The 19,756-nt window shown below is 44.6% G+C and overlaps 1 protein-coding gene across 6 annotated transcripts in view; it reads left to right on the forward strand.

Moving 5' to 3' along the window:
- ATXN7L1 (ataxin 7 like 1) overlaps window positions 1-19,756 on the forward strand; it is a gene marked incomplete at both ends in the record, with an annotated part of 240,775 nt that overhangs the window by 209,380 nt on the left and 11,639 nt on the right. For 4 of the 6 annotated variants that reach the window (XM_082846408.1, XM_082846407.1, XM_082846409.1 and 1 more), the window contains 2 exons: window positions 13,902-14,097; window positions 17,576-17,697. In XM_082846408.1, the coding sequence (XP_082702534.1) occupies window positions 13,902-14,097; window positions 17,576-17,697 (318 nt within the window). Of the gene's footprint in view, window positions 1-13,901; window positions 14,098-17,575; window positions 17,698-19,375; window positions 19,682-19,756 lie in introns of all 6 variants that reach the window. The other 2 variants (XM_082846405.1, XM_082846406.1) reach the window with 1 other exon arrangement.

The raw sequence follows: 19,756 nt of genomic DNA on the forward strand, positions 1-19,756 counted from the left end.
AATTGCCGTGACAGGGCTGTCTGTCCTTACATTTCCCTCCATACCAAGAAAGCTGAGCCACCTCTTTGGGGTTTTATTTGGTCGTCCTGGACAGAAAGGAAAGAATAGAAAACAAAACCCACCTGGGGGAATTCCCTGGCCGTCCAGTGGTTAGGATTCCAAGCTTCCACTGCAGGGGGCATGGGTTCGATCCCTGCTCGGGGAGCTAAGATCCCACATGCCACGCAGCGTGGCCAAAAAAAAGAGGGAGGGAGAAAAAAATTCCACGTGGGTTGAAAATCCATGTATGTGTGTTTTGACAGGCAGTGGAGTGCCATAATGAGCCACAGACCGATTTCCAGGTGATAGGACAGGTAACCCTCGTTCAAAAATATTTACTGAGTGCTTGCACCATAAGCAAGGTGCTGTGCTAGGTACTCTTGGGCAGGGGCACAGAGATGAATGCAACTAGATCCTGCTTTTCAAGAATTTGGAGTTTAGGAGATGAGACTCAAATATCCATAGCATCATAAAAAGAAAACATTAATAACACAATATAAGTGCAGATATTAGTATCCTCTGATGATTTTTGGGTTTTTTGGCTGCATTGGGCCTTCTTTGCTGCACACGGGCTTTCTCTAGTTGCAACGAGCGGGGGCTACTCTTTGTTGCGGTGCACAGGCGTCTCATTGCGGTGGCTTCTCTTGTTGCGGAGCATGGGCTCTAGGCACACAGGCTTCAGTAGTTGTGGCACGCAGGCTCAGTAGTTGTGGCTCGTGGGCTCTAGAGCACAGGCTCAGTAGTTGTGGCGCACGGGCTTAGTTGCTCTGCAGCATGTAGGATCTTCCTGGACCAGGGCTCGAACCCGTGTCTCCTGCATTGGCAGGCAGATTCTTAACAACTGCGCCACCAGGGAAGTCCCCTCTGATGATTTTTAATGCATACACTGTGAGTCTCAAAGAGTAATTGTCCAGTCAGCAAGTAGGCATTAAGAGAATATAGTTACAAAAGAAGGGGAAGGAATTTATTTTTAAAGCAAAGCAAATATTTGATGACAGTTGTTACTAACCTGCCAGGATCTCTCATGCCTTACACTTTGGTGCAAACCTGACCAGTTTGGCAGCTGGAGCCCCTCTCTTGGAATCACCAAGCTCAGCCTTAGGCATCTGGGGGGATGGAGTCAGACGGAGTCAGATGGAGTCACTGCCCACACATCTCCATCATCATAACCATTGTCGGGTCGTTGTCGTCATCCGTTTACTTGCCACTGTCCTTGCCACCCCTCATTTTCCAAAATCGTTTTATAATTTCTCACTGTAATGCCAGATGTTGGTGAAGGATACTACCCTTGGGGACACAGTTCTGCTCCAAACTTCTGGAAGGGGCTTCAATTCTATATACAGTAGCTTTCAAACTTCTTGGTGGCGATGGAACTTTTTTGTTCCCACAGAACCTTACATGGTACCCGATATAAAAGCAGACCTGCCTCCACCTGAAGCCCGCTCAGCCCTGCTCTCATCGCACGTGTACCCAGGACCCACTGTCCCCCAGCCCATCCAAGGGATCACCTCAGCTTCCCCAAGGACTCCAGGGAACCCCAGTTTGAAAACTCTTTTATTATACATTTCTCCATCGATTTTGACTGATGCAGGCACTCAGCACCCAAGCAGTGGTACCTGGCTTAACAGAGAAGCTGGGGGCAGCCGTTAAAAAGTGAAACAGGCAACAGTGGAGCCTTAAGAGCTGCTTCTTTCTGTTCCTTTTTTGGTTTAATTTTCAGGGGAATGTTTGTCAATAGAGAAATGCCAGGTGTTTATGTTCTTTTAGGGAAATAGAAGAAAGAGAGAGGGTGAGGTTAAGCGGCAGAAAAGAATGTCTCTGAAGGAAAAGGGGAGGCCAAGGAGCACGTTACAAATGTTGGTAAGAGAATAATTTTTGAGGACGCTTTCAAGGCACCAGAAAACTCAGGGGTGAACTCTGTTCCACAGTTAGTGGGAAATAACGTCCTTTTTCAGTTGCTTTAGGTTCACACGAGACCCCATGCCGTCAGAGATCGAAAAAGCATGATCAGGGCTTCCCTGGTGGCGCAGTGGTTGAGAGTCCGCCTGCCGATGCAGGGGACGCGGGTTCGTGCCCCGGTCCGGGAAGATCCCACGTGCCGCGGAGCGGCTGGGCCCGTGAGCCATGGCCGCTGAGCCTGTGTGTCCGGAGACTGTGCTCCACAATGGGAGAGGCCACAACAGTGGCCTTTTTTTGCGTACCACAAAAAAAAAAAAAAAAGAAAAAGCATGATCAGAAGTAAACATACCCACATAAGACTTAAAGCAGTTATTTCCCTCATAGTAATGATGTAAATATAATAGATGTTTCAGTCACACTCATTATCTATAATTGGCCAAAAAAAAAAATTGTCACACATGAGTGGAATTATGGTTATCCCTTCCCAATCGTGAATTTCTCTTGTAGGAAATGCTAACAGCGTGTGAATTTATATCTTAAATATCATTTTGGTAACCTTGAAAATATTCCAGTTGCCATATTTTTGCGTTGCAACCCATCCTTGTCAGGGGTTCCTAAAAGAGGGACTTGGGTCTAGGATTGGAAAAGTGAAAGTTAGCTAGCAAGGGTTGGAACAGGATTGGAGTGCAAGGCTCAACTCCTTGTCTGCTAACTAGATGAACGTGGCCATGTCTCTCAGCCTCTCTGGCCTCAAATTGCTCAACTGTCAAACAGAGCTAAGGAGAATTAAGTGAGATAAAATACCAAGCTCATCATAAGCACTCAGTTCATGGTAGCTGGTAGTAGGGGGCAGTGGTAGTCAATGGGAAAGCAATGGGAGCCTCAGTGCTACCTGATTTCCATTCACCTGTCCTCCTGGCCTCTGTCCTTCAACCTGGGGCCCCTTGGATAACATACCAGTATGCTCTGTTTCTTTGCCCCCAACTCTAAGGAAACACATTATTTGCCCCACAGAGCCCAAGGGCTATGAATGACCAGGCCAACCAAAGCCATCAGGACTCTGTTGGAAAGGCGCGGGGGTTCGGGGAAGGGGGGCAGCAGAGGGAGGAAGGGTCAGCTGTGGAGGTCAGTGCTGCCAAGATCTGGGCACATTCCCCTCTGTCTCATAGATGCTCACACATCTCCCCTTAAAGTATAAAATGGCAAATGCCAATGAATCTAAGACTGACAAGGGCAGCAGGGAAAGAGGCAGAAGGTCCTAGATACCTGAAAAAGGGCAGAGGTGGGTCTGGAGTGAACGCTACTTCATTACATAGAGTAATCGCCAAAGTGGAAGCCATTTCTCTCTTTGACTTGTTTGTCCCTGGGCTTTTCCTACTCAGTTCTCAACAGGGGGGCCTTTGAAGTCAAGCAGGCAGAGCCCAGTCTCGTTTCCACTTTTTATTAGCTTGGCAACCAATGTCCTCATCTGAGAAGTGTAGGTCATAGTTACGCGCACCTAAGGCAGTGGGTAGCTCCAATGACAAAAGGTATGTGACGTGCCTACATGCAGTAAGGACTCAGTTGAGGTCAGTTGTTTTGCTCGTGCTTCCTCAAAGTGGTGGGGGTTAGGGGACTTTAAGTTTCTCTGGGTGTAACTGGACAGGGACCATCATCACATGCACTGTCTTTAGACCAGACTGGTAAGTGGAGGGGTGAGGGGTAATGTAGTGCTGAGGAGGAAAGGTTGGACGGCAGCTTAACACTTGCGAGACTTTTCCCACACTTTCTCTTGGCCAGTTGCCCAATTCCCCATCATCCTCTCCAAGCCTTGGCTTTTTTGAGACGCAAGCTGGTCCCAGCGCACTCCATCCCTCCAGGTTCCACCCTGGAGGGCAGTGATCAGAGCTGGGAGGAGGTCTTGAAAGCATCCACCATTCCGTCATCGCCAGGAGGGTGCCCACGTCCTGAGTGACACAAGTCTAAAAACGAGGAGATCCAGAGCTCCTTCCCATTGTGCACATGCACACGTGTGCCCAGCGTCCTTCCTTCATGTTTCTGTCTTGGTTCTCAGAGCTGATTCTGCTCTGCAGCTCGCAGTTTTCATGCTCAGCTTTACTCTCCACGATTCTCCTCCCCTTGTCTCCTCTCTTTTGTCTGGCAACTGGAACTTACTATTGAGTGTTTCAACTGTTCTAAGATTTTTTTTTCTTAACGAAACTTCTTTTTTTTTAATCAACATAGTATAGACACATAGTTCAAAAACTAAATAGTACTAAAAGGGTTAGAGTGAAAAACAGTAGTTCCTACCATCCTGGAACTCTGTTGACCCTCTCTGTGTTGGAGCATCTGTTTCCTGTATCCCTTTGCCACCTTCTCTCTTGGTTTGCTCCTTTATTTGATGGAGTATCTTCTCCATTAGCTTCCTGTGAAAAGGGACATGGGAGGTCAATTTTTAGAATCCTTATACACCTGAAAATGTTTTTATTCTACCCTCACACTTAATTGATCATCTCTCTGAGTATATAACTGGATTGAGAATTATTTCCCTACAGAAATTTGAAGACAATTTTTCCATTGGCTTCTGGCATCGAAGGTTTTTATTGAGGAGTTTCATAACATTCTGATTCCATTTTTAATTGCTGAAGCATGGGCTTCTGAAATTTCCCAGGGATCCCCCTTGATGTAGGTCTTTTTTCATTCATTGTTCTAGGTACTCAGTAGATCCTTTCAACCTGGAAACACCTGTTTCTGGGATATTTTCCCATGTTACATGCTAAATCGTTTTCTCCCCACTATGTCTTTATTCTCTTTCTTAACCTCCTGTTAGTTGGATGTTGGATCATTTGCTCTGACCTCTTCATCCTCTTACCTCCTTTCTCCTGTTGTCTCTCAATCTCTTGTTCCACTTTCTAAAAGATTTTTTTACTTTACTCTTCAAAACTGTATATTAAATAGTTTATGATTTACTTGTTAAATTTTAGGATCTGGTTCTTTTTATCGGCAGGCGGGATCTTAGTTCCCCAACCAGGGATCAAACCCACACCCCCTGCAGTGGAAGGCAGAGTCTTAACCACCGGATCTCCAGGGAAGCCCCTCCTCTTTTCTTCCTTTCTCTTCATTTCCCCCAAGTTTGTTTCATATATGTGTTCATGTGTTTGATGTTTGGTTGGTCAGCTCATGTTGGAGATGTTCCAGGAATGTTTGGTTGTCTCTAACCATTCATATTTAAAAGAGAGGCTCTAACAGGCTCATTGGAGGTCTATGTGGGACTATCAACCAAAAGCTCATCATGTCACCAGTCAGCCTTTTGTTGGAATATTCCCAAAGGCAAGCTGTGGAAGCCTTTTCTCCGGGGTCATTCAGTTTCCTGAGGGAAGAACCCTGCCTGCTGATGTACCTGGTAATAGGCATTCCGGCAGTGCCAACTAAGGATCTGACCAGGGGCAGCCCACAGTCCTCCTGTTTTTAGCCCTGTGCCCCCTCCTGGTCTCTGCTGAGCCTGGGGGCCCCACGTCTAGAGTCTCTCTGGTTCAGTTTCTCTTTTTGAGGGTTGATTGGAGAGCGAGGGGGCTGGCAGGGGCAATGGTAAGTCATGTGACCGTGTGAGGTAGCAGTGATGACCTGCGGGTCCAGAGACAGAATATTGAGCCTTTCAGCTTTCTCGCTATGTTTAGTCCTCACCTCACCCATGACTTGTGCAGCTCTAGCTGCTCCAGGTGCCCTGCTTCTCAAGGTTCTGTGGTAGGTCAGCTCCTTTCCCATCAGTTAACACTCTCCAGCTACAATCTGTCTTCTAAAAATAGGTTAAAATCTCTTGTTCACACTTGTTGGGACACTTCAGGTGCAAGTAGCAGAAAATCTTGCTTACTAACCACTTCAATAATTAGGAAATTTCTTACCACTGGTGACAAGAAGTCCAGAGGTGAAAGAGTACCAGTCCCCAAAGATCAGGGGTTGGCTCTCCTTCTTTTTTGTTTTTTGTTTTGTAACCTAGTTTTCTTTTTTTTCTTTATTGGAGTATAATTGCTTTACAATGGTGTGTTAGTTTCTGCTTTATAACAAAGTGAATCAGTTATACATATACATATATCCCCATATCTCTTCCCTCTTGCATCTCCCTCCCTCCCACCTTCCCTATCCTACCCCACTAGGTGGTCACAAAGCACCGAGCTGATCGCCCTGTGCTATGCGGCTGCTTCACACTAGCTATCTGTTTTACATTTGGTAGTGTATACATGTCCATGCCACTCTCTCACTTTGTCACACCTTCCCCTTCCCCATATCCTCAAGTCCATTCTCTAGTAGGTCTGCATCTTTATTCCCGTCTTGTCCCTAGGTTCTTCATGACCATTTTTTTTCCCCTTAAATTCCATATATATGTGTTAGCATACGGTATTTGTTTTTCTCTTTCTGACTTACTTCACTCTGTATGACAGTCTCTAGGTCCGTCCACCTCACTACAGATAACTCAATTTCTTTTCTTTTTATGGCTGAGTAATATTCCATTGTATATATGTGCCACATCTTCTTTATCCATTCATCTGTTGATAGACACTTAGGTTGCTTCCATGTCCTGGCTGTTGTAAATAGAGCTGCAATGAACAATGTGGTACATGACTCTTTTTGAATTATGGTTTTTTTCAGGGTATATGCCAAGTAGTGGGATTGCTGGGTCGTATGGTAGTTCTATTTTTAGTTTTTTAAGGGACCTCCATACTGTTCTCCATAATGGCTGTATCAATTTACATTCCCACCAACAGTGCAAGAGGGTTCCCTTTTCTCCACACCCTCTCCAGCATTTATTGTTTGTATATTTTTTGATGATGGCCATTCTGACCGGTGTGAGATGATATCTCATTGTAGTTTTGATTTGCATTTCTCTAATGATTAATGATGTTGAGCATTCTTTCATGTGTTTGTTGGCAATCTGTATATCTTCTTTGGAGAAATGTCTATTTAGGTCTTCTGCCCACTTTTGGATTGGTTTGTTTGTTTCTTTGATATTGAGCTGCATGAGCTGCTTGTAAATTTTGGAGATTAATCCTTTGTCAGTTGCTTCATTTGCAAATATTTTCTCCCATTCCGAGGGTTGTATTTTCATCTTGTTTTTGGTTTCCTTTGCTGTGCAAAAGCTTTTAAGTTTCATTAGGTCCCATTTGTTTATTTTTGTTTTTATTTCCCTTTCTCTAGGAGGTGGGTCAAAAAAGATCTTGCTGTGATTTATGTCATGGAGCGTTCTGCCTGTGTTTTCCTCTAAGAGTTTAACGGTGTCTGGCCTTACATTTAGGTCTTTAATCCATTTTGAGTTTATTTTTGTGTATGGTATTAGGGAGTGTTCTCATTTCATTCTTTTACATGTAGCTGTCCAGTTTTCCCAGCACCACTTATTAAAGAGGCTGTCTTTTCTCCACTGTATATTCTTGCCTCCTCTATCAAAAATAAGGTGACAGTATGTCCATGGGTTTATCTCTGGGCTTTCTATCCTGTTCCATTGATCTATATTTCTGATTTTGTGCCAGTACCATACTGTCTTTATTACTGTAGCTTTGTAGTATAGCCTGAAGTCAGGGAGCCTGAATCCTCCAGCTCTGTTTTTCTTTCTCAAGATTGCTTTGGCTATTCGGTGTCTTTTATGTTTCCATACAAATTGTGAGATTTTTTTGTTCTAGTTCTGTGAAAAATGCTAGTGGTAGCTTGATAGGGATTGCACTGAATCTGTAGATTGCTTTGGGTAGTAGAGTCATTTTCACAGTGTTGATTCTTCCAATCCAAGAACATGGTATATCTCTCCATGTGTTGGTATGATCTTTAATTTCTTTCATCAGTGTCTTATAATTTTCTGCATACAGGTCTTTTTTCTTCTTAGGTACGTTTATTCCTAGATATTTTATTCTTTTTGTTGCAATGGTAAATGGGAGTGTTTTCTTAATTTCACTTTCAGAGTTTTCATCATTAGTGTATAGGAATGCAAGAGATTTCTGTGCATTAATTTTGTATCCTGCTACTTTACCAAATTCATTGATTAGCTCTAGTAGTTTTCTGGTAGCATCTTTAGGATTCTCTATGTATAGTATCATGTCATCTGCAAACAGTGACAGCTTTACTTCTCTTTTTCCGATTTGGATTCCTTTTATTTCTTTTTCTTCTCTGATTGCTGTGTCTAAAACTTCCAAAACTATGTTGAATAATAGTGGTGAGAGTGGACAACCTTGTCTTGTTCCTGATCTTGGTGGAAATGGTTTCAGTTTTTCACCATTGAGGATGATGTTGGCAGTGGGTTTGTCATATGTGGCCTTTATTATGTTGAGGTAAGTTCCCTCTCTGTCTACTTTCTGGAGGGTTTTTATCATAAATGGGTGTTGAATTTTGTCAAAAGCTTTCTCTGCATCTATTGAGATGATCATATGGTTTTTCTCCTTCAGTTTGTTAATATGGTTTATCACATTGATTGATTTGCATGTATTGAAGAATCCTTGCATTCCTGGGATAAACCCCACTTGATCATGTTGTATGATCCTTTTAATGTGCTGTTGGATTCTGTTTGCCAGTATTTTGTTGAGGATTTTTGCATCAATGTTCATCAGTGATACTGGCCTGGAGTTTTCTTTCTTTGTGACATCTTTGTCTGGTTTGGTATGAGGGTGATGGTGGCCTCATAGAATGAGTTTGGGAGTGTTCCTCCCTCTGCTATATTTTGGAAGAGTTTGAGAAAGAGAGGTGTTAGCTCTTCTCTAAATGTTTGATAGAATTTGCCTGTGAAGCCATCTGGCCTTGGGCTTTTGTTTGTTGGAAGATTTTTAATCACAGTTTCAATTTCAGTGCTTGTGATTGGTCTGTTCATATTTTCTATTTCTTTCTGGTTCAGTCTCGGAAGGTTGTGCATTTCTAAGAATTTGTCCATTTCTTCCAGGTTGTCTATTTTATTGGCATATGGTTGCTTGTAGTAATCTCTCATGATCCTTTGTATTTCTGCAGTGTCAGTTGTTACTTCTTTTTGATTTCTATATTTATTGATTTGAGTCTTCTTCCTTTTTTTCTTGATGAGTCTGGCTAATGGTTTATCAATTTTGTTTATCTTCTCAAAGAACCAGCTTTTAGTTTTATTGATCTTTGCTATCGTTTCCTTCATTTCTTTTTCATTTATTTCTGATCTGATCTTTATGATTTCTTTCTGGCTCTCCTTCTGTGGCTTTCTTTTATTCCACCCTCTTCGATCTTTTGGCTTCATCTTCAACGTCATTAGCTAGATGGCTACAGCACTTCCAGAGGAAAAAGGTCCAGATGAAGGTGGAGACCACCTTTTCCTTGTGTCTCTTTTTCTTTTTTTTTTAATAGCTGTCCTAGTGGGTGTGAAGTGGTAACTCATTGTGATTTTGATTTGCATTTCCCTAATGACTGATGATGTTGAACATCTTTTCATGTGATTGCTGGTACCATTTATATATCTTTTCTGAGAAATGTCTATTCAAGTTCTTTGCTCATTTAAAAAAATTTTTTAAAATAAATTTATTTATTTATGGCTGTGTTGGGTCTTCGTTGATGCCCACAGGCTTTCTCTAGTTGCAGAGAGCGAGGGCTACTCTTCACTGAAGTGCATGGGCTTCTCATTGCAGTGGCTTCTCTTGTTGCGGAGCACAGGCTCTAGGCGTGCAGACTCAGTAGTTGTGGCACACGGGCTTACTTGCTTCGCGGCATGTGGGATCTTCCCAGACCAGGGATCGAACCCATGTCCCCAGCACTGGCAGGCAGATTCTTAACCACTGTGCCACAAGGGAAGTCCCTAAATTTATTTTTTATTGAAGTATAGTTGAATTGCAATGTTGTGTTAATGACAGCAAAGTGACTCAGTTATACATATATATACATTTTTTTCATATTCTTTTTCATTATGGTTTATCACAGGATATTGATATTCCTTATGCTATACAGTAAGGTCCTTTGCCCATTATTTTTTAATTTTTAAAAATTTTTTGGCCACACTGTGCGGCTTGCGGGATCTTAGTTCCCTGACCAGGGATCGACCCCAGGCCCCTGCAGTGAAAGTGAGGAGTGTTAATGACTGGACTGCCAGGGAATGCCCTCCTTGTGTCTCTTTTTAAAAGTGAGAAAAATCTTTGCAAAAGCCACCCCCCCATCGCAAAAAAAAAATACATTTTCTTTTATTTCTCATGCACTTTCCCAAACCAATCATTAACGAGATGAATGAGATTCCCATTATTACGTAAGGGGTTAAATGGAGACTAGGATGTCATCACCATGATGATCACCACAGTTCTGTTGATCTCTTTGTTTTTCAGAGCTAATGCCTTTTTTATCCCTTTACTATGATTTTAGTATTTTGGGACAGAGGAGATAAATGTGTTCAATCCGTCTGCCCCATTTAACAGTAAATTCTTCAGCCACTTTCTTGCACATACCTGTACTCCTAGCTCACTTTCTTTTATTTTTCTCTCTTTCTTTTTGTTATGAAAATTTCCCCATGTACAGAAAAATAGAATAGTATAATGAATACCTGCATACCTAGTTTTAAGTTTTAATATTTTGCCACTGTGTTGACTTCATCTACATTCTTTTTCGTTTTTTATAAATTTATTTATTTTTTTTATTTTTGGCTGCATTGGGTTTTCGTTGCTGCACACGTGCTCTCTCTAGTTGCAGCGAGCGGGGGCTACTCTTTGTTGTGGTGCGCGGGCTTCTCATTGTGGTGGCTTCTCTTGTTGCAGAGCACGGGCTCTAGGCGCACGGGCTTCCAGTAGTTGTGGCACGCGGGCTCTAGAGCACAGGCTCAGTAGTTGGGGCACACAGGCTTAGTTGCTCTGCGGCATGTGGGATCTTCCTGGACAGGGCTCGAACCCGTGTCCCCTGCATTGGCAGGTGGATTCTTAACCACTGTGCCACCAGGGAAGCCCCATCTACATTTTTTGATCTGTTTTGAAGTAAATTGCAGATATCTTGGCATTTCACCCTAAATTTCCAAATGCATCTTTGGAAAGTAAAGATCTTCTCCTTTATAACTATGATACTAGTATCACACAACAAAATCCGGCTTTTATCTCCCGCAGGATAGGGAGGTCCTAATATGGTGGGGAAAGCTTCAAAAAGAGTCTACCAGAAAGTATGGGAACAACTTAAATGTCCATCAATAGAGTAGTTAAATAAGTTACAATATGTCCATACTATGGAATACTATACTGGGGAATATTAAAATGATGATAGATTTCTATACATGGAAAGATTTCTGCAACATCACTAAGTTAAAAAAAAGCGCATAATAGTATGTACAATGTGATCCAGTTCTTACACTACTAAATGTAAAATAGATAGCTGGTGGGAAGCAGCCGCATAGCACAGGGAGATCAGCTCGGTGCCTTTGTGACCACCTAGAGGGTGGGAGGGAGGGAGATGCAAGAGGGAGGAGATATGGGGATATACGTATATGTATAGCTGATTCACTTTGTTATAAACAGAAACTAACACACCATTGTAAAGCAATTATACTCCAATAAAGATGTTTTTAAAAAAATGCATGTGCCTGTTCGCACAGTAAAGAGGTCTGGAAGGATATAAATCAAAATGGAAGTAACACTTGATCTTGAGTGGCAGGTTTACGAATGCTGTTTTCTTTCTTTATATGTTTTGATGTTATCAAAATTGGTTTACCATTTGGGTCTCCAGCTGTAAACAGGCAACAGTGCTGTTGTCCCTTCTAACACAGGAGAGTAGGGAATGCACCTGGGAGTTGTGTTTTCTGGACTATAGACTTTTAACATGTAGAATGAATGGCATCTTTGTTTTCATAAGGTTGGAAAGTGATAGTCAATAATAAATTATCATACCAACAGAGTTGGTATAATTACACGGGAAAACTACCTGTGGCCTTGTTTGTGGCGTTTTATGGGTTTTTTTTATTTGTAGCATTGTATGCATCCATGAAATTTACTATTTTAATTTCTAAGTGTACAGTTTAGTGGCATTAAGTACATTCACGTTGTGGTGCAACCATCACCACCAGCCGTTTCCAGAACTTTTTCATCATCCAGTACTGGAGCTCTGTACCATTAAATACTAACTCCCTGTTCCCAGCGCCTCGTGACCACTGTTCTACTTTTTGTCCCTGTGAATTTGACTACTCTAGGTACCTCGTACAAGCGGTGTCATACAGTAATTGTCCTTTGTGACGGGCTTAGTTCACTTAGCATCACGCCCCCAAGGTTCATCCATGTTGTAGCAGGTGTCAGAATTTCCTTTCTTTTCTTTGTTTTTTTTAAAGGAACATTTATTTATTTACTTATTTTTGGCTGTGTTGGGTCTTTGTTGCTGCGTGCGGGCTTTCTCTAGTTGCAGCAAGTGGGGGCTACTCTTCATTGCGGTGTGCGGGCTTCTCATTGCAGTGGCTTCTCTTGTTGTGGAGCATGGGCTTTAGGCGCACGGGCTTCAGTAGTTGTGGCTTGTGGGCTCAGTAGTTGTGGCTCATGGGCTCTAGAGTGCAGGCTCAGTAATTGTGGCACATGGGCTTAGTTGCTCTGTGGCATATGGGATCTTCCCGGACCAGGGATTGAACCCCTGTCCCCTGCATTGGCAGGCGGATTCTTAACCACTGCACCACCAGGGAATTCCAGAATTTCCTTTCTTTTTAAGACTTAATACTCCATTGTGTGGATATATGGTATGGTAACAATTTCATAAAGCCATAGTTTAGTATCTGTTTGTAGAGCTGTCTTGTTTATCCATTCATCTGTTGATGGACATTGGGGTTGTTTCTACCTTTGTGGCTTTGTTTCTACACGACTCTGCTTTGGGGATCTGGTTTGAACTCAGGAATCTGACACCTAGAAAGATTTCAAAACAACAAAGAATCCAGGGTGAAAATGAGGGAGAAGGGAGATGCATGAGTAAAAGCTGCTTTGTGTTGCTTGAAGGGGCAGCTTTCAAAGCAGAACACAGAAAACCTTTTTATTTATTTATTTATTGTTATTTTTTTAAGATCCTGATCTTTTTTTCTCCAGATCTTCTTTTTCACCCAGTCTTTCTCCCCGGTCAGTCACCTCATGAAAGTGGAGAGCAGTAAAAACAACTAACAACTAGCTTTGACCATCTTCTAACTCTTCCCCCGAGGTGTGTGCTTCGTTTTGCTCTTTACTGCTCAGGAAGCATTAGTGCCCCGTCTTACTGCGACTGATGCTGCTTTTCTATAAGCTTAGCCATACTTGAGATGAGATCTGTTAGATTGTTTATACGCATAGAATTCATCCATTCCTTCATTGAGAAACATATTTCTTCAACGCCTACTGTTGAGTCAGTCATGCCAGCCTGTGGGTCTAGAGGCTTGTCAAAAAATTAAACGGAAACAATCATCCTCAGAAGACACAATTCAACTACATGTGGTTTGACATATTAAGAAACAGGCTTGGCTGTGGGGAAAGGAACTTGTGGCCCCATGGCTGGGACACAACATTTTTTCATGCCGGTATGGTAACAATTTCATAAAGCCATAGTTTAGTAGCTGTGTGTGTAGGGCTGTCTTTTGTCATCACCGATATTTTGTTGATTGATTTGAACTTATTTATCTGGTTGATCTTCCCATCAGGTCCACTTTCAAAGAGAAGCAACTGCAGGGCAAGTACAAATTACTTACATGCAAATGAATGAATAGTTGTAAGTGAATTCTAGAAGATTAGTTTTAAGTTAAATTAACTCTTTGTCACATTGGCTTCTATTTTTGTATTTTCTATTCCTCTTACACTGTTGGAGTTGTCCCTGATGCCCAAATTCAAGCAGGGCAGAGCCTCAGCTCCAACCTGTAGAGAGCTGGTCGCTGCTCACCCTCTCAGCCTGAATTTTCCCCTTGTGCAGATTTGCCATTGATCCACCTTCCTTAATGTATCTGGAAGGCTGACTGGTCTGCCCTCTGAGCTCCATGAAACTGGGTGGATCTTGTTCCCTCGGAAAAGTTGATTCTGTTTGCTCTCTCTTGCCCTTAGACCATCATCTGCAAATAGCATAAGCAGCAGTACATCTTCAAATCACAGTGGCTACACTCCGGAACCCCCTCTACCCCCAGTTGGAGGTGACCTCGCCAGCCGACTGTCAAGTGATGAAGGGGAGATGGACGGAGCCGACGAATCCGAGAAGTTATTAGACTGTCATTTCTCCACCCACCACCCCAGACCTCTTGCGGTAGGCCTCCTTCTGTTTCCATCCAGGCGTTGTTTCCCCCTGTGCTTTGCAGTATTTAGGTGACTGTGTCCTACAATGGCATCCTTCCTAAGGAGAGGCCTCCAGGACAGTGTTTTACGAAAGGGCTTCCCCTGAGGTTGAATGATTACCTTAGAAATCCCCTCTGAAAATCACAGAAGGAAAGGTAAGGGCTCCCAGCTGATTTTAATCCTTTAAACACCTGAGTATCTGTGGTCCACCTGGAAGGGATAATGCTTGAGAAACGGTGTTTATAGAAGAGCACGGGGAACTGACCTTCCTGCCTTGCCCGTCCACGGGGAGCCTCTGATTTCAAGAGTTAGTCTAGCTCACCTACCTTGGAAACTGTCTCTGAGCAGTGTTCCAGGTGCCAGTCCTGGCTGGTTTGCTCCCCTGTTGGTTCTGAGTTTTACTGTTATTAGTAGGTGTGACGATATGGCACCAGAACTGAGTGTGTGTGTGTGTGTGTGTGTGTGTGTGTGTGTGCAGGAAAGGAGGAAGCATTTCATGTCCGCGTGATTGTTGATTAACGAAAAGGTCAGTTTCTTCCCAGTTCCTTGAAAGAATCCACTTTAACAATTCAGAAGGTCATTGAAATCGAGGTGGGTGGTATAAGGAGGCATGAGCTGGAGGCTTGTTTGTGTTTGCCCTACGAGCACTTAAGAAGGGACTGCCTGGTGCTTCCATCACAGAGCCAAATTCAGGGAGGCTGGGAACGTTGGACCCCACAGCCGGTTTGCTCTGTTCCCAGCTTCAGCCCTGCAAGATTAGCTTTGACTGTCCCAAGATGGCATGAACTGTGTAGGTGAAATCAACCGTGCATCACGATAGAGTGAGTCCCTCCTCCCTTCTATCAGCATGATGAATGAAGGCCAAATTCACTTCCTGTTTCTGGGGAGGATGGTGACCTGTACTTCACCAACAGCCTGAGACTTTGCCTCTTGGCTAGTACAAAAATAGGGGCAGTCAGGAATGCTTCTGACGGCCAGTAATAGAAAACAACTCATACGGTGTGTGCACTTCGGTCATTTACTTGTCTCATATAACAAGGAGTCTAGAGGTGAGAGCTCCCAGGCTTGGTTCAGCATCTCCTCAATGTCCTGCTGCTGAGGGAGAATCTCTGCAACCCTCTTTGCCTTTCACGCACAGTCTGGATGTGTCAGCTCGAGCTCCAATATCACATCCTCACCCAGTAGCACTCTACAAAGCGGGGAAAGGGACAAACAGAAAGGGAGTCTGCTTCTAAGATGCTATCTTATGTCATTTCTTAGGGAAGAAAAATCTTCCTATGAGCACCCCCAGCAGACCTTCCCTTCCATCAACCAGAAGTAGGTCATGTGCCCAGCCCTATACCAATCAGTGGCAGAGAAGGATAGGATTGTAGTAGCACAGAATGAAACCTGCCGTGATTTCATCCCAGAGTTCTGGGAAGAGACCTACCTTCCCTGCTCACTGCTCCGTGTCAGAGATCAGAACAAAAGTGTGGTTCTGTTAGCAAGGAAAAGGCAGGGAGAGCTGGGGGGGCGGGGGGGGGGGCGGGTAGCAGTTGATGAACTTGGCAACCAGTAGGGTCTGCCACAGTGGCCAGTGCAGCGAGGATCACCAGCCCTACCTGGGGCATCATAGGCGACCAAGGACAGGAGCCTCTGGGGCACTGAACGTTGCATGTGTGTTGAATTAGAGACATAGGTAGCACAGACAGTAAGAGGCCTCCAGCTTCCAAGTCTGAAAGGGAGACAGGGCTGTCTACCAGAAGGCCAGACTCTGGAGCACATCAAGATCTTTGTCCAAATGACAAGCTGCCAGGCTACAGTGGATTAGCTCAACTCAGAGCCTGGCAGATTTGTGTGCCCTTCATGTTTTGCTGATTCAAATGGAAAGGCCGTGGATTCGTTTCTTTGCTTTGTCCTTTCTCTCACGGCCAACTGATACATTAAATCAATTTTTGTAATGAACACTTGTTCAGGGTGTCTTTAGCAAGGAGATGAAAGAAGAAAAGATGTCTGGACCTGGACCGGCTCCCACATGCTGCTGGGGACCGGCTTCCACGTGGGAGAACTCCCTTTGTATGTTTTAGTACTTGGCCAGTAAGCCCTTAATGTGCGGAAAAGAATTTTTCATCAGGAGTACCAGATTTGATGGGAGGCAAGATTTTAGGGTAACCCCACCCCAAACATAAGCAGAAACAAAACAAAGGGAAGGTCTTGCGTTTCCTCCTAAGAACTGTTCCAAAGGCTGGTTCCAGGAAGGATTTGTGGAATGAGTGCCAACCCAGCACTGTGTCTGGGATGGAGGCCAGGGAGCTGCTGGGAGAGGCCTGGGGGAGGGGGAAAAACGCAGTTGAGTTATAGAGTCATATTTGCAGACTCGCTTGAGCTCTGACCAGGCAAATGTCACCTCCTCAGAAGCCGCTTCTTACATGTCTGTCTGCTGGCCTGGTTGTCCTAACATCATCATTAAATGACGTTTATCAAACATCTAACTGCTCATATTTCAGCCCCGTGTTTTAAGTGTGATAGTTCGTTCTGAACACTTTGCAGGACCTTATCTCTGTAATCCATCCTTTAGCCTAAATCTCTTCTCATATTGAGAAGAGAGTGGGGTCCCTGACCTTTATACGTTTATAATCATCAAGACAGGCACAGAAGCGTGCAATACAATGTAATACAGCCACCTAGCGATTCCCAGGTGGGAAAGTAATGAAGTATGTGTAGGTGTCTGTGGGAGTTCAGAGCGGCAGCGTGAGTCAGATAAAGGTCGCTGGAAAGGAGAGTCTTAATTAGGGCCCTGAGGGAGGGGAGAATTGCACTTGGCCGAGAGAAGAGGGAAGGAGACAGAGGCAGGCCGAGGGGGCAGCAGAAGCGTGGGCGCAGAGGCAGTGATGTGTCCCAGGGCAGCCTGGACGCGCCGATGGGAGAGGAGATGAGGCAGCACCAGGAGAGGAGGGAGTTCAGCCCAGCTGGGAGGGAGCCGGCTCCGCTGACAACAGGTAGGAACGGTATGACCCACTGGCAGGAGAAGCTCAGGACCAGCCGTTTCCATTACCGTGATGGGAAGCAGGGAACCACCATCTTCCTTGAGAAGATGACAGCTGTGACAAGCCCGTGGTGCTGACACACTACCCGGCTACTGGTTGCTGTTGGTTTGGGTTTGGTTTGGTTTTGTTTTTCAACCTAAAATGCTGGCTCAATTCCAGGTATAGAGAAGGTAGCCCTCAATGCTACAGAAGACCGAATGTCACTATTGTTGAGTCATCCTGTGAGGTTCTGCAGAAAATCTAGGAGCTCAAACTGAAGCACCACAGAAATATTTTTGGCTTCGGTACTATTTTGCTTCTTTATTTTGAGGAAAACTGTACCCCTGTGTGTTTTTATGCAAATGTTATTTTTCTGTGTAGAGCTTATATTAGCTTATTAACCTGTAATCAAAATTAAAATCGTTTGTGTTTTCCCCCTCACAGTTTTGCTCATTTGGGAGTCGCCTCATGGGCCGAGGGTACTATGTGTTTGATAGAAGATGGGACCGTTTTCGATTCGCACTAAACTCCATGGTAGAAAAACACTTGAATTCACAGATGTGGAAGTAAGTGAGTGGTTTTTGTGCAATATGAGATCTGAGCTGCTCCACAACTATCTGAACCCCAGCTTTCTAAATGAATGTCACTAGTTGGTTTTTGTTTGTTTGGTTGGTTGGTTTTTTGCGGTACGCGGGCCTCTCACTGTTGCGGCCTCTCCTGTTGTGGAGCATAGCCTCTGGACGCGCAGGCTCAGCGGCCATGGCTCACGGGCCCAGCCGCTCCGCGGCATGTGGGATCCTCCCGGACCGGGGCACGAACCTGCATCCCCTGCATCGGCAGGTGGACTCTCAACCACTGCGCCACCAGGGAAGCCCACTAGTTGGTTTTTTATTGAACAAAATGATTCTGAAATCAGGGTTCGTGATTAATTCTTAAATGTCAGCCCCTCTTCTTGGTTGCCTATATTTTTCAGAGACAATGTGTGGTATGCTTTGTCTTCTTTGGAGATCCCTTTTGTGTTGGTAATCTTCTAAACTAAATGAAAAGGGATTAGATAAGACCTCGTTTATTTAACAGTGTTAAAGGGCCTTTTTGCTATGACTAAGACCATCTAAGGATATTAAGAATATGCTTCAGTTTGTAATGTTAATGCTACAGTGTCAATACTAAACATTTCCTAACGGTTATGGACCAACTTGTAATTGTTTAATGTCCTGTGCAAAAGTATGTACCGCAACCAACAGGGCAGATCAGGGGCCATGTTGCCAAGTTGGTTAAGCTTGTCTTTGGCCCTTCCCACCTCCCTATAGGACTCTCTCCTCACCTCTATGCATACTTCTCTCTACCCTAAACCCAGCTTATGTCCCATTTCTCTATGGTCCTTTTATTCTCCAACACCTCTCGATGTATTTGCATTTTAATAGATTCATGAAAAGGGGAAAAGCCTTCTTGACTTAGGGAAATGCTGTTGTACAGGAAGACGGGGCTAGACCCTCTCAAACCATAGCACGTAAGGAGCTGCCATTCCGGCCACTTGGTAATGCCAGGCCAACGCCCTGGCTACCTCCAGCCCCCAGTCCTGCAAAGGTGAGCTTTTGAGATCTCATAATCCACAGAATCATGGATTCCTCAGCTCTAAGCCCAGATGGTCCAGGAGAGCCAACACTAAGCCCCTCACCCTGCCCAGTGAAGCCCAGGAAAGGCCAGGAAGGCATTCCTGAGAAATAGGGTAGGATGGGAACAGAATTCAAAACCTCCCCTCTCCCAGGTCTCCTCCACTCTCCCAGGCAATGATGGCATCCCAGCGCCTATTCACCACGATGCCAAAGAGCTTCCAGAACTTCTAGAAGTAAGCCCCATGGTGCCTGCAGTAAGCTCTCCTAGCGGACTTAGGACGACACATTGACACTGCCTGTGAAGTAGGAAAGGGCCACAAGAGAAGCTTGTCATTTCTTCTCCCTTAAGTGACTGCCCAGTGTGTCTCAGAGGCACCCCGAGATCTACCTGTGTCCTTTCTAAACAGCACCCGATGGGCTGCGTGCGGGGTTACTGTGTTCTCGGTGTTTGGTGACTTATCCCTCTGCGCGGGTCCCCCAGCACGGCAGCCAGCGCCGGTGACTCTGCAGCTCTGTGCTCTCCTGTGTTGTGGAAGTGTAAATCCCGGGCACGTGGAAGGAATGTGTTGATCTGTATTTCGCTGCCTGGTGTCCTGTCAGCTCAAGTCCATATTCCTTTCCTCCTCAGGCACAGAAACCCGAGCCACAGGGCATCAGGTCCCTCCCCCCTTTTCAGGACTTGTCTAACCAATCTGCTGTCACTGAGCAACATTGGGGCTGCCTGGGTGTCAACTCTGGAGAGCGTAGCACCCCGCTGCCCTCTCAACCTCACTGCCCAAACCCCAGGCCCCGACGGGCCCGAACCTGGAGGGATGGCAGCCGATGGGGGCGTGGAAGACATTAGGAAGAAAAGGAACGGCCAAGACTCTTTTTTCTTTAACAAGCATTTAACTCTGCATCAGGAGACGCCAACACAGTATTCTCTTTCAGCCAGGTCAGCATCTGGATCTCCATGCCAGCTGGCAGGGGAGGATGGGCACTGTAATTTATTCGCATCTGTGGGCTTTTG

This window comes from Leucopleurus acutus (genome assembly GCF_964270905.1).
Source record: "Leucopleurus acutus genome assembly, chromosome: 9".
NCBI lineage: Eukaryota > Metazoa > Chordata > Mammalia > Artiodactyla > Delphinidae > Leucopleurus > Leucopleurus acutus.